This window comes from Rhinatrema bivittatum, chromosome 5 (genome assembly GCF_901001135.1).
Source record: "Rhinatrema bivittatum chromosome 5, aRhiBiv1.1, whole genome shotgun sequence".
NCBI classification, from domain to species: domain Eukaryota; kingdom Metazoa; phylum Chordata; class Amphibia; order Gymnophiona; family Rhinatrematidae; genus Rhinatrema; species Rhinatrema bivittatum.
The window spans coordinates 19,971,686-19,986,061 of record NC_042619.1 but is presented as its reverse complement, the minus strand read 5'-3'; the positions used below and the strand labels follow the sequence as shown (position 1 = coordinate 19,986,061).

The 14,376-nt window shown below is 44.0% G+C and overlaps 1 protein-coding gene across 2 annotated transcripts in view; it reads right to left on the bottom strand.

Annotated features, from left to right (window-relative positions):
* The window catches only part of C2CD3 (C2 domain containing 3 centriole elongation regulator), a 429,817-nt gene that overhangs the window by 371,974 nt on the left and 43,467 nt on the right, over nucleotides 1–14,376 (bottom strand). For both annotated transcript variants that reach the window (XM_029602105.1, XM_029602106.1), the window contains exons 4-5: nucleotides 13,070–13,287; nucleotides 11,590–11,822 (exon numbers count right to left, since the gene is read on the bottom strand). In XM_029602105.1, the coding sequence (XP_029457965.1) occupies nucleotides 11,590–11,822; nucleotides 13,070–13,287 (451 nt within the window). The remainder of the gene's footprint in view (nucleotides 1–11,589; nucleotides 11,823–13,069; nucleotides 13,288–14,376) is intronic.

The window sequence follows — 14,376 nt, the reverse complement described above, 5'->3', positions numbered from 1 at the left end:
GTTCCTTTAACTTGCTCCCAAACAAGAACGAACCTTTAAAGAGCATCTTGCTAAGATTGGCTTTGGAAGCTGCGTTAGCTGACCAATTTCGCAACAAGAGTTGATGCTTGGCCGCTATCACCGAACCCACTTCTCTGGCCAAGGTCCGGAACAAATCACAGTCTGTGTCTGCTAAAAATGTAGCAGCAGGCTACATAACCAGTCTGGAATTCTCTCCAGACTCACCAACCTCTCGAGAGAGAAGAAGAAAAGATCTCGTCACAGGAGGCAATCTGTATATTCATTGTCATTGCCTCAAAGCTTGCTTAAGAATAGCCTCAATCCTTCTATCATGTACACCCTTCAAGGCCACTCTTCTTTCTACAGGGATAGTCATTCGCTTAGAAATGGCACATACCAGAGTATCCACTTTAGGAAACCGCAAACGCTCTCTCACAGCCGGATCCAGGAGCTACAGGCTTCCAAATTCCTACTCCCTTTAACATTTGCCTCTGGAGCATCTCATTACAGATCAATCAATTCCTGGATGGCATCCATCACTGGGAAAAAACAAGAGGCTTTACGTAAGGAAACCAAAGTGGAATTATTCCTCGGCTCTGACATAGCACCCGAACCAAGGTCTGGAAAATCAGGGCCAGCAGTGCATCTCTATGAAAGAACCACATCGTGGTTCGATACGGTTCCAGCCCTGGAGGAATTTCCCCAACTTCCAGGAAAGCAGGATCTGCTTCATTATCAGTGCCATCCCTTATTCCTGTTGGGAACAGCTACAGGGAGCTGGGGCAAGCCCTGGCACTTAAGCATAGGACTGAAAGAGGGAGGAGCCACCAGCTGAGGGTTCGACCGGACAGAAATGGGGGAAGTGGAGGACTGTGCCTGAAGAAAGGCTTGCAAGCCTTGAAAAAATTCCACCCAAGAAAAAGCAGCCGGAACCAGACCAAGCCCAGAAGGAACTGGAGCTGGTCCCTCGGAACTACCCTCGCCAGCGGAGGAGCTAGTCAAGGGAGAACCAAGATCTGGCGTCCCCCCAGTCAAGCCATGTCCAACCCATCATCAGAATGGGAAGAGCCAGGCTTAGCAAAATCCGAGGAAAACAACTCTCCCTGAGCGCCTGAGCAGCGCCAACACAGGTCAGAAGCCAGGTCAGGCTGAGAAACCCTGATATGACAGGCACCACAAATAGGAAGATGCTTAGACTTCTTGCTTACTGGCGCCATTGCTGCAGTAAACGTGCATCGGATCAGCTCGTGCTCAAAAATGAAATGTGCCCAAAAAATAAGTGCCTAGAAGAAAACATGGCAAAGCGCATGCACAACCCATGTGCCAAGTTAAGCACATAAAAAAAGTTATCTCGTGAAAAGCACGCCCAAAAACCAAGCGCAGAGCCAACACACTGCAAACACAATGGCCTATAGATGACAGTAGAACACGCACAAAAGCGCACGAAAATGGCTGCTCTGGCCTACCACCTGGCGTGCAAGAAAAAAAACCTAAGGGGGGGCCCCAGCCCACCAGGGACTGCTCAACCCGTGAGGCTACCCAGTTTCCCAACCCCAATGGGAGCAGGAATGAACATCGGCACAGCACGCCAAGAATGGAGACCAGAGGAACTCCTGAAACCCCTATCTCTGATTCAGGTAAAACTTTCTCCTTTTTTTTTTTTTTTTGTTTTAAACCTTACCTGGCTCAGTACAGAGACAATCTCTGGCTGCGGAGGGAGAGGACATCTACCATCACCACCACACTCGGCCTCCTGCACCCGCTGCCTTTCAGCTGAACTAGCAGCTAAGTCCATGCCAGGAAACTCAGCTACCGGACCAAGACACACCTCTGAGGGACCACGGAAATCGCCTCAGGAATTCTCAACTGGGGAAGGGACCTTTAGGTATAACCGCAGGAGAGCAGGGCTTTCTTTTCCTGAATTTAGAATTTCAAATTTCTCCTTTCAAAAAGCTCAAAGCAATCCTCATAGGGAGATGCACATTCACCATCTGCTGGAGATAGAGAATACTGGCCGGCTGGGGTCACTTCATGTATGTATACTGTAACATCAGCTTGCTCAGTCTCCATCAGCTGGCAGGGGAGCATAAACCCACTGGTCCTGAGTCCATCTGTCTACATGCTAGGAAATTCCCCTTTTCTCCCTGCCATCAAAGTAAGGAGCAATGCTGCAATTGCACTAAAAGCATCAAGACTTAATGGTTAAGATTAGTAATCTCCAATGCCTTCTGTTAAGGGTACTAACTGCTGCACCAGCAAGTTACCATCATGCACGCTTTCTTCGTTTCCTTTAGGACTTGGCTATAGAAGCAGTCCTCGGCTTTTTCTCTTATGTCTATGTATCAGTATGACAGACCATGGAAGTTGAGGACCTTAGTTGTTGTCTGAATCCAATTCCTCTTTCCCCTCCTGCCATCTCTAATTCCTTTTTGAATCTGACAAGTTAATTACGCTGTGTGACGACGTTCTTCTGTTTGTTATAAATCTGCTGTCTGATCATGTATTCAAGTTCCCTTTAGTTCTTTTATTGTGAAGAACAGTGAATGGCACCATATATATGTTGCGACCGTCGCTGCCTGATGTCTCCACTCCGCCCACCTTACCTCTTTTGCAACTCCCTCTTTGGTTGATGAAGGTTTGGCTGCCGCAGCATCATCTTGCCATTCTCCTCCGGCGTCCTCGGACTGGCTAGACGCTGCCTTCTGCCATGTTCTCCTGAAGCCTAAGGGCATACGCGCGGCCCCGACTCAAGTACCAGCTGTGGCGCGAACCTCAGGGGTGTCCCCCTAAGATGACGTCATCAAGCCCGGATATTTAAGGGCTTTGTTTTTGCTAGCTATTCGAGTTAGCAAGGGGATTCTTCCAGGTATCGCTGCAGATGGGATTTGCTCTCTGCATACCTTGCTACTCTGCCTCCTCGGACTTTACCAGGGGTACCCGCTCCTCAGGGGCCTCGCTCTCTCTCTTGCCTTTCAGGTCGCAGTCTGGAACTGGTACTCGCTCCTCGAGGGCCCACGTTCCCGGACCTGCTACCGAATACTACTTCTGCCAGAAAGTCACCGCTGTCTACAACACCAGTGAGTTACCATCTCTCTCTCAGAGCTTTCCCTGGAACCAGGTACTCGCTCCTTGAGGGCCTACTCCATTCCAGCCTCTGGGCTGCTTCAAGAGACTATTGTGCGAGTGTTACCATCAAGGTTCTGTTCCTGAACTCTGCATATTCTGCCTACTCACTATACTCAGTTTCTCTACAGCTCAGCCATCCTGGGATCGCTGTTCCGGTGCCTGAGGGACTACAGCCCAGCCGGGCTCTTCCAGCTCACTACTGCCACCTCTGGTGATCCACTATACAGTTCAATAAAAGATCTAGTGTGTGTCTGTCTCCCAACTCTGAGCCTGACCGGTGGCCCCTCTCGGGATCTTCCCCTCGGGGCATGGTCATCTGCCACCGGCCCAAGGATCCACCCACAATTATCACAAATAATAACAATATACTTCATCCATGCTATCGCTCTGTAGAATTTCTCTCTTCGATTGTCTTTTCTAAGTAGAAGAATGCATTCCTCTGACCATCTTTTTGGGAACTCTTTGAGAAGAGGTGGCCAAAAATGCACATAGTATTCAAGATATGGATGCCACTTTGTTTTGTTTGTAAATCCTTACATAATTCCTAATGTTCTATTACCTTTTTGAACCCTGAGGCACATTAAGCCAAAATATTTAGAGAAGTATTTACGAGTGCAAGATCTCATTCTTGAGTGATAACAGTCAAAGCCAGAAGCTTTCATAGACATATATAAAGCTTAAAAGATAGGAATAAACTAAATTGAAACTCATATGCACTTTATTACCCACTCACTCAGCTTTGTCAGATCCCTTTATAAGTCTTCACCATCAACTTCAATTATGCAGGAATAATTTATCAACAAAATCTGAAACATCACTGCTTAATTCTATTTCCAGATTGCCTATGACCGTATTGAACATGATCCCAGCACATTTCTCCACTGTTAAAACTGACCATTTAGACCTATCTTATTTTTCTAATTTTAACTAGCTTTTGATCCATAAAGGGACTTTTCTGCTTATACCATGACAACTTGTTACAATATAAAGTGAGGAACTTTATCTAAAGCTTTTTTTGTCCTCAAATGTTTTTATTTAGTTTCCAAGCAATGTTGCAATTATAGATGAAATGATTTAACCACAGGAGTCTGAAGCCATAGTAATATAGTAACATAGCAATGATGGCAGAAAAAGACTAAATGGTCCATCCAGTCTGCCCAGCAAGCTTCTTATGGAGGGTACCTGCCGCACCATGCAGGTTACACCATGTTTCTATTAAGGGTAGCAACTACCGCTTCATGCAAGTATTCGATGAGCATTCTTGAAAATTCAGATGTGTTTTGCTTATGAACTTGGCTTCAGAAGCAGTCCTCTACATTTTCACTTATGTCTGCATATCAGTAACCCATACCATAGAAGTCAGTGTTGGTTGTCTGAATCCAGTTCCTCTTTCCCCCACTACCACCACCACCACCACCATCGTCAAAGCAGAGAATGATGTAGTTGTGCTTATTGGTTTAAGGTAGTAATCCCTTGCCTTCTGTTAAGGGTAGTAATTGCTGCTCCATGCTTGTTACTCCCATGCTTATCAGTTTCCCACACCATAAAAGTTGGGGCCCTCATTGGTTGTTGTCTGAATCCAACTCCCCTTTTCCACCTGCCATTGAAACAGAGAGCAATTTTGCAGTTGCATCAAAAATATCAAGGCTTACTGGTTAAGGGTAATAACTGCCGCACCAGCAAGTTACCCCCCCCCCATGCTTCCTTTTCTTCATTTCCATCCTCTAGCCTTTAGGGATCCAAGGTGATTATCCCATGCCACTTTGAATGTTTTCATCTTGACCAACTCCTCCGGAAGGGCAAGCCAGGCATCCATATTTTCTGATGTTGGTTCTGAGTCATCCCCCCTGGAGTTTCATTTCGTAACCCATAGTTCTACTGATTTCTTTCCAATGGAAAAGGTTTGAAGTTCGTGCATCATTAAAATCTTTCAGGTATCTGAAAGTCTGTATCCTATCTCCCCTGCACCTTCTCTCCTCCAGAGTACACATATTTAGATCCTTTAGCCTCTCCTCATAAGTCTTCCGATACTGCTCCGCACTATTTTGGTCGCCCTTCTCTGGACCGTCTCCATTCTTTCTCTATCCTTTTTGAGATATGGGCTCCAGAACTGAACCCAGTACTCCAGGTGTGGCCTCATCAAGGACTTGTGTAAGGGCAATATCACCTCCTTTTCTTACTGGTTATTCCTCTCTCTATGCAGCCCAGCATTCTTCTGGCTTTAGCTATCACCTTATCACACTGCTTTGCTGCTTTCAAATCAACCCAAGATCCCTTTCTTGGTCCATGAACAGCAATCTTTCACTCCCAATCATGTACATCTCTTTTGGATTACCGCATCACAGATGCGTGACTCTGCACTTCTTGGCATTGAATCCCAGCTGCCAAACCTTTGACCACTCTTCAAGCTTTCTTAACGCTTTTCATTCGCTCTATTCCTTCAGGCGTGTCCTCTCTGCTGCAGATCTTAGTATCATCCGCAAATAGACAAACTTTACCTTCTATCTCTTCTGCAATATCGCTCACAAAGATATTGAACATAGATGGTCCCAATACTGATTCTTGTGCATTCCACTTAACACTGTTTTCTCTTCAGAGTAGGTTCCTTTTACCATTACCTGCAGTCTCCTGTCAATCAACCAGTTTGTAATCCACTCCACCACTTTGGTGCTGACTCCCAAGCTTCTTATTTTATTCGCAAGCCTCTTATACGGGACTATATCAAACGTTTTGCTGAAATCCAAGTCAATTATATCGAGCGCTTTTCCTTGATCCAATTCTCTAGTGACCCAATCAAAAAAAAAACCTGATTTGTCAGACAAGACTTTCCCCTGGTGAATCCAAGCTGCCTTGGATCCAGCAAATTACTGGATTGTAGATAGTTCTTTATTCTCTCTTTCAGCAGAGTCTCCACTAATTTTTCCACCACTGAGACGAGGCTAACTAGCCTGTAGTTTCCAGTCTCCTCTCTGCTACCACTCTTGTGAAGTGGGACCACAACCGCTCTTCTCCAATATAGGGCACCACTCCCATTCCCAGGGATCTATTCAACAGGTCTTTTAGTGGACCAGCCAGGACATCTCCGAGCTCCAGCAGTATCCTGGGATGTCCCTCATCCAGCCCTATGGTCTTGTCCACTTTTAGTTTTCCTAGCTCTTCCTATACCATTCTCTTCTGTAAAAGGAGTTGTATTACCCCATTCCCATTTATGGTTTTGTCAATCAGCATCGGTCCTTCAGGGTCTTCTTTAATGAACACAGAACTAAAGTATTTAATACATCTGCCATTTCCTTCATCTGTCTCTACATTTTGCTTTTTTCCACCTTTCAATTTCATTATTCCATTTCAGGCCTTCCTTATTTCTCTGATAGATCTGAAAAATATTTGTTCTCTCTTTACCTCTTTGGCTACCCTTTCTTCCATTTGACCTTTTGCTTTCTTGCTTTCTTTCGTCTCCCTTAGTTTCACCAGGTATTCTTCTTCTTTTTGCGATCCTTTATACTTCCTGAATGCTGTTACTTAATTTTTTTAGCCATCTCCATTGTGAACCAAATCTGTTTCTTTTTCCTTGTACATGTGTTTACTTTTCTAACATATAGATTTGTCGTCTTTGTAAATAGCTGCTTTTTATTTGGCCCACTGTTGTTCTACCTCCATTTTCTCCCAGTCTTTTAGTTCTTTCTCCAAGAACATTCCCATTTTGTCAAAGTTCTTATTTTTGAAATTCTGAATTTGGGTCTTCATGTGACTTCTGTGTATCTTATTTGTGATATCAGACTATACCAGTAGTTCCCAACCCTGTCCTGGGGACCCCCCAGCCAGTCGGGTTTTCAGGATATCCACAATGAATATGCATGAGAGAATATTTGCATACACTGCCTCCATAACATGCAAAAGTTTCTCTCATGCATATTCACTGTGGATATCCTGAAAACCCGACTGGCTGGGGGGTCCCTAGGACAGGGTTGGGAACCACTGAACTATAGCATCTGATGATCATTGGTACTCAAGTGGGCACCTGTCTGGACATTAGAGCTATTATCCCCATTAGTGAGCACTAGGTTGAGTATCACACACTCTCTCATGGATTCCATTACCAATTGTTAGAGTAGAGCCCCCTGAAGGGCATCCACCATCTCTCTACCGCTTGCAGATTTTGCAGAAAGAATTCTCCAATCCACATCGGGCAGATTAAAATCTCCAACGAACACCACTTCTCCCTTCTTCCCATCTTTTGGATATCTTTCACCAGAGGGTAACTTGCATGGAGCGGCAGTTACTACCTTGGGAAGCTTGCTGGCAGACTAGATGGATCATTTTGGTCTTTTTCTGTCGTCATTACTATGTTAGATCTCGATCCAGGTCTTCAGTTTGGATTGGAGGACCATGCCAGTGTAAATGGAAGAATCATCATCTTGTTTTAGGATAGCCCATAATGCTTCCTTCCTACCCCATATATCCCTTATATTTCAGTAGCATTGATATTGTTTTTGATATAAAGTGCTATTCCTCCCCCTTTTCTGCACTCTCTGTCCTACCTTGACAAGTTAATAGCCCAGGATGGCAGTATCCCTGTTATGTGACTCCGTGAACCATGTTTCCGTAATGGCAACAAAGTCCAAGTTCACCTCCACATTAGGATCTGCAGATCTGAGATTTTGTTGCCCAGGCTACAAGCATTTGTGGTCATAACTTTCCAGCTTTCCTCCCTTGGTTTGCTTATCTTCATCGTCACCTTTTCTGCTCCTTTGCTTAAGCGTGGAATGTAGAGATGATTGATTTTATTATGTACTCTCACTTCTTGTATTGCTTGGGGGATGGCATTCCAATTTCATTAGCCATCTTCTGCCATTCCCTCCTGTAATTTAAATGCCTGATGATGTATGACCAGAATTTCTCACTTAGCATCTTCTTTCCTGCCACTGTCAAAATGTAGGCCATCCTTACTGTATAGTCTTTCACTACTCCATACACGACTCCAGCCTTCAGTGTATACAAATCCACACCACGTTCTGAGCCATGCATTGAAATATCTGGCTTATCCTTTCCTTTCCCTTGCCATGAACTGGTAATATTTCAGAAAAGGCAATATTCTTTACCTCGAGTTTAATTTCCTTCTCCAGACACTGGAAATCTTTCTGTACTGCTTGCATACTGTTTTTAGCGAGGTCATTTGTCCCCAGATGGATGGCACATTGATATTTTCAGTCTTTACTTTCTTCTATAATTGCACTGATTATCTGGTTTGCATTTCTACCAGCTGAAGATCCTAGAAGGTATTTAATTTTTGTGTCACCTATGAAGAGAGATCCCAAATTATTTCCTCTAATGATGAATTCTCCTATCAGAAGAAAATTTCTTTTATGAGGTTTGATACTGTTAAAGGGTGGCTTCTTCCTTTACAAACATCCATTTATTGTTTGTTGGAAGAGCAGCTTCAGTTTCCAATACAGAAAAGGCATTATTTATTTATTTAATTATGTAAGGGTATTAGTGTGGACTGGATGTCTTCACCCCAGGCCTTAATCTACTAAAGCCCACCATATTCCTGGATATTTGAATCCTCTGTGGGAGTGGGAACAGATATCCTGAATGTTTCTCAGTTGAGGAGACTGGGTGTCTCTGGGATACAGATCTTGTTCTACCAGGGCCCACGGTAATAAATTTATTCCTGGATATTTGAGTCCTCTGCAGGAGTGGGAGCAGATATACAGTTTCTCAGTTGAGGAGACTGGATGTCTCTAGTCTCAGGTCTTAATTCTACTAAAGCCCACTGTAATCCATTTATTCCTGAGTTTTAGAATCCTCTGTGGAAATTTGCATTGATAATCTGGATGCTAAGGAGGATTTTTAAGTTTAGATAATTCCTCTGCCAGATGAGTCAGTTCCTTTTTCATTGCAGACAACTGGAAGCAAATAGCAACCCTTAAGTCTCCAAATGCTATGCCTTGGGACATAAGCACCACAGTTTTTACACTGAATAAAAGACATTCCAATTATAAGGCTCAGTGAGGAGACTTGAGTAGTGTTATCTTAATTAATGTGCAAGCTGTTGGATTGTTACTTAGGTCACTAATTATTTACTTAACCTAAGTCCTTGGAAGAACTATTTAAGAAGAAAACACCCTAGAGATGGGAGAAAGGAATAAATAACATCGGTAGAATCTCTATCGCCCTTTTGAAAAAGGAAATCTACCTTATAAATGGGCTCTGACCGACGGCCTGCAAATGCGCAGTAGAGAGCAACTCTACCGCGCATGCGCAGGCAAGAGAGCACGTCGATCAGAGCACAGCGGCGCCGGGAGGAAATGGAGCCGCGCGAGTGCCGCGGCGAGGCGCGCACGCGTGCGAGAGAGAGAGAGAGACCCATGGCTCTGAAGGACGGAGAGAGAGCACGTCGGTCAGAGCGGAGCGGCGGCGGGAGGAAATGGAGCCATGTGAGGGCTTTGGCAAGGCACGCGCGCGCACGAGAGAGAGACCCCGCGGCTCTGACAGACGTGCATGCAAGATGAGTGCAAAGGGACAGAGGGTGGAGGGAAAAGAGGATAGTAAAAGAAAGGGGAGGGCCAGAAAAGGGGAAGTGGGAGAATAAGGAAGAAAAGGGTGCTGAGTAAGTGAGGGAAAGGGGAGTGTAATGAAGAATGAGGAGAGAGGGAGGCTGCAGGGGCAGACCAGCGGGGAATAGAATGGGAAGGGGCTACAGGGGAGGACCTGTGGAAGAAAGGAGGAACATTGGGAGGATGACAGATGAGGAGGAGCGGTGGGAGGGGGTTGGGGAGATGGGGGAGCTGGAGGAGGGAGCATTGAGTGCAAGGGGGGTGCAAAGGGAGAGAGGGTGGAGGGGGAAGAGGATAGTAAGAGGAAAGGGGAGGGCCAGAGGAGGAGGAGGAGTGGGAGAATAAGGAAGAGTGAGGAGCAGTGAGGGAAAAGGGAGTGTAATGGAAGAATGAGGGGAGAGGGGGGCTGCAGGGGGCAGACCAGCGGGTGATAGAATGGGAAGGGGCTGCAGGAGAGGACCTGTGGAAGAAAGGAGGAACTTTGGGAGAATGAGAGATGAGGAGCTGTGGAAAAGTGAGAGGGGGAGGGGTTGGGGAGATGGGACAGCAGAAGAGGAGAGGGGAGCTGGAGGAGGGAGCATTGAGTGCAAGGGGAGGGCAAAGGGAGAGAAGTTGGAGGGGGAAAGAGTACACATCCGGACACCTCCACACACAACACTTAGCTGGCATTTGGAACAAATGCCCGTTTAACGGGCTTAACGGCTTGTGTGATATAAAAGACTAGCCAAAATATACTCTTTACAGCTATGTAGAAGAAATTTTTCAGTTGGCAAGGCCTACTCCAAATAATGCAGCACAGAGAGCTATTAATTATCAGCTAAAGAGTTTTGGCCTACCAGCAAGTCCACTGTGAAAATATACAGATGGGATAGTCCAGGTTAATAAACTCGGTTGCAGGAGAAAGGGATTAAACAGCAACAGAAAAAAAAAAAACACCTTCTAAAAAGTACACGCTAAGAGAGAGAAATATATTAAAAACTATGCAGGAGAAAAAGGATTTGAGAAAAGGATTTAACAGCAGAATACAAAATCTTCTAAAGTGCACACTAATTCCTGATTCACAAAGCCATTTCTCCCATTCTGTGTCTATGGGAAAATGCCTTGATGAATCAAGCCCTAAGAGAGGAAGATACATAAATATATTGAAACAAATCACCTCACTGAATAAATTCAACTTATTTCACATACATTACCATTACAACACAATAAAAACAAATAAATCATCCATATGGTAAAGAGGGGCTTTTTTTTTTTTTTCCAAATTCTGCTGAGAGTTCTTCAAAGTCCATAAACATACCTAGGAAAAGAATAACATGATGCTTCTTTCAAAGATACCATCTGTTCAATCGAATTTCACCATCTAAGAAATAAGGGTCAAACAATCAATTTTTGATTCACTTGTTTGTCCCAATCTAAGAGTTATATGTTAAAAAAAAAATGAATTAGTCAAAAATGCTAGAGCATGCCAGTCTGTTGGCTCTACGGCAGTGATATGCACTGCCATATGGAGAACCTGGGTTCAGTTTTTTGGGCCAAGCTTCAATCTGCTCCCTGGGTCAGCAGGGTCAGCAGGGTCAGCCGGGAAGAAAGTCTCAGCCATCAACTCAACTGTGACACCTAGTGGCCAGACCCGGGGTCCACATTAGCAGGGTTCTGGAGGAAGACAGTTTGTAGCTCTGGGCCAAAGACTGTCAGCAATGGCAGAGCATTTTGGAAGGATACTAAAAACTATTAAAAATGATGGTGGCACCAAGGTCCAACAGAGGAGGCCCATTCTGATTGAGCTGAAAGCCCAAAGAAGCATGGGGAAACTACCGGGCCAAACACACATATATAAATCACAGAGAATTTTCTATCCAACGTTAGTCAAGTACCTCAAAATCTCAGATCCAAAGTGTCTACAAACCTGAAAGGAGGTCTTTTGTAGCAGGACTATTCAGAGCCAAAGTGTGCACATCGTTGGGATTGTCTGCAGCTGGTTTGGCCTGTGGCTCCTTCTCAGAACTATGGGTGAATGATGCCTGCTTCTTTGCAAGACTCTGTTCCTGGTATTTTAAAATTTCACTTTGTGGAACTTGTCCCATGAAATAGTCTTTTGGGGTCTCAGAGTTCTCCCGGAAGTACAAATGATCCTTTCCCCTGTTTTACAGCAAATATAAGCTCAGTAAAGAATCTCAGCATAGCTTCTTAAAGTCTTGTTTTGGGTTTTTTTTTTCAACATTGGCTGTGCTTATTTTGGATACCACATCATAGTATTAAATGTGGCTTCGTGTACTGCCTTTCCTACTAACAAGACATCTCAATACTCAGTCAAACTTTTATTTTTAAGTTTCCCACCTAAACATGAAGAGTAATTATCTAATTACACCCCTCAAGACCTCCATCGAAAACCTTCAAGCAGTGGTTCAAACTTTACTCTCATTCAACCTCACCCACAACAACCCCCCTACTCTTTCTAACTCTTGCAGCACTACAAAAAGCTGGTTTGTTTTCATCATTTGCTCTCCATTTTTCCCCTCTCTCCATTTGCTGTCCCCATCTTCTGTCTACAGGGGCAGCTCCTCCTCTACACTGCTGCTAAGTGGCAAAGGGCTCTCCTGGCCATCCTTACTGTGGCAGGCAGTTGCCTCAAGCTGTTGCAGAAGTAGCAGTTACCTTTACCTGGCAGTAGCTTTATCCTACCCACCAAGTTATGAAAGCTGCTGGCATTTAGCAAGAGAGAATTTCAAAGGTTGCCCATTTTCCTTGGCTGGAAACCCTACTCAGTCTCTATCTATTGCCTTGTTTCCTTGCCACTTACAGATTCTCTATGCTTATCTCACACTTTCTTGAATCTGGATACTTACTACTACTTATTTTTAAAGTGCAACTAGACATATGCAGCACTGTACAGTTACATATAAGTAACAGTCCCTTCTCCATGTAGTTTACAATCTAATTAAGACAAACATACATGACAAACAGGTATCTGTAAGAAGTGCATTAAAATGAAGTACTTGGAATTCAAAAGCAGTTTCAAAAAGTTGTTAAACTGGATTTGAACACAGCCAGAAAGGATGGAAGATGCACCAACTCAGTAAATCTATTCCAAGTATATGGCACAGCAAGATGGAAAGTGCAGAGCTAGGAGTTGATGGTGGTGGAGAAGGGCACAGATAAGAGCAACTTGCCCGATGAACAAAGAAAGAACAAATAGGTAAATGAGGAGCTGCATGGTGAATTCATTTGCAGGCGAGTAAGAGAAGCTTGAACTGTTTCCAGAAATGGACAGGGAGCTAATGTAGCGACTTTAGAAAAAGGGATATATGGTCTCCATTAAGTCTCTTCACAAACTGCATACAAATGCAAGACAGGACAAAGAAATTAAAATAATTTACTATATTTACCTTGGAGTAGATGCCCTACTACTGCTTACAGATTCTTTCCCAGTAACAGTTCCAGCTAGTATCTGTGGCTCAGAGGGAAGCACCAACATGGGCTTACTGAAGTCATCCCTTCCCTGCAGTGGCTGCATTGAGATACCTGGGTCTAAACTTATGTCTGTTGTAAGGAGGGAGTTGCTACTGTCATAGGTATCTGACAAAGGTTCCAATGCTAGGGATACCTGAAAGAGAGAATACAAACTGATGTATCTTAAAAGTAATGTCATTATTTTGATTAGTGCAAAAAAATTAAAAAAAAAAATCAATGATTTTAAATTTGGCAGATGAAAAATCTTGCTTAAAATCAAATAAAGTTAATTGAATATCTAAATAAATTTGATTATACATACCTGGTTCCACTGAAACCATAAAGACAGTCTAACCTGACTGTAGTTTCCCTGTCCTATTTGATGTCTCTCTGAGGACTAAGAACATAAGATATGCCATACTAGGTCAGGCCAAGGGGTCCATCAAGCCCAGTATTGTTTCCAACAGTGGCCAATCCAAGTCACAAGTACCTGGCAAGTACCCAAACATTAGATAGATCCCAAGTTACTATTGCTTATTAATTACCATAATAGCAGTTTATTGATTTTTCCTCTAGGAACTTATCCAAAACTTTTTAAAATGAAAATTGGTTCTTACCTGCTAATTTTTGTTCCTGTAATACCACAGATCAGTCCAGACCAGTGGGTTATGTATCCCTACCAGCAGATGGAGACAGAGAGCAAAACGTTGGGCACTGCTACATATACGAGAGTGCCACCTGCAGTCCCTCAGAATTGGCCTGTACCCAAGCCCACACTAACTGAACTAATAGGCGATGGGGGTTGAAACCCAAACAAACCTACAACCCTTTCGCCCCCATGAAAAACAATCAGAAACCAAACTCCTATGAAACTGCTCCATCAAAAATATCTGCAAAAGGAGCTCTTTGAAAAAACAGCAAATCTCTAGCAAAAGGCAGTCTTTCAGTATCTGAACAAAGGGGTGGGCCTCTAGATTGATCTGTGGTATATTACAGGAATGAAAATTAGCAAGTAAGAACCAATTTTCATTTCCTGAATGTTACCCAGATCAGTCCAGACCAGTGGGATGTACCCAAGCCACCCTACACTGGGCAGGAACCCGAAAGACCTGGGCGCAGGACACTCTCACCGAAGGATGATTCCTCAGTAGCTTTATTGTCCAGTCGATAATGCTTAGTGAAAGTGTGAAGTGAGGACCACACCGCCGCCTTACAGATTTCCTGAGGTGACAGCAGCTGACAC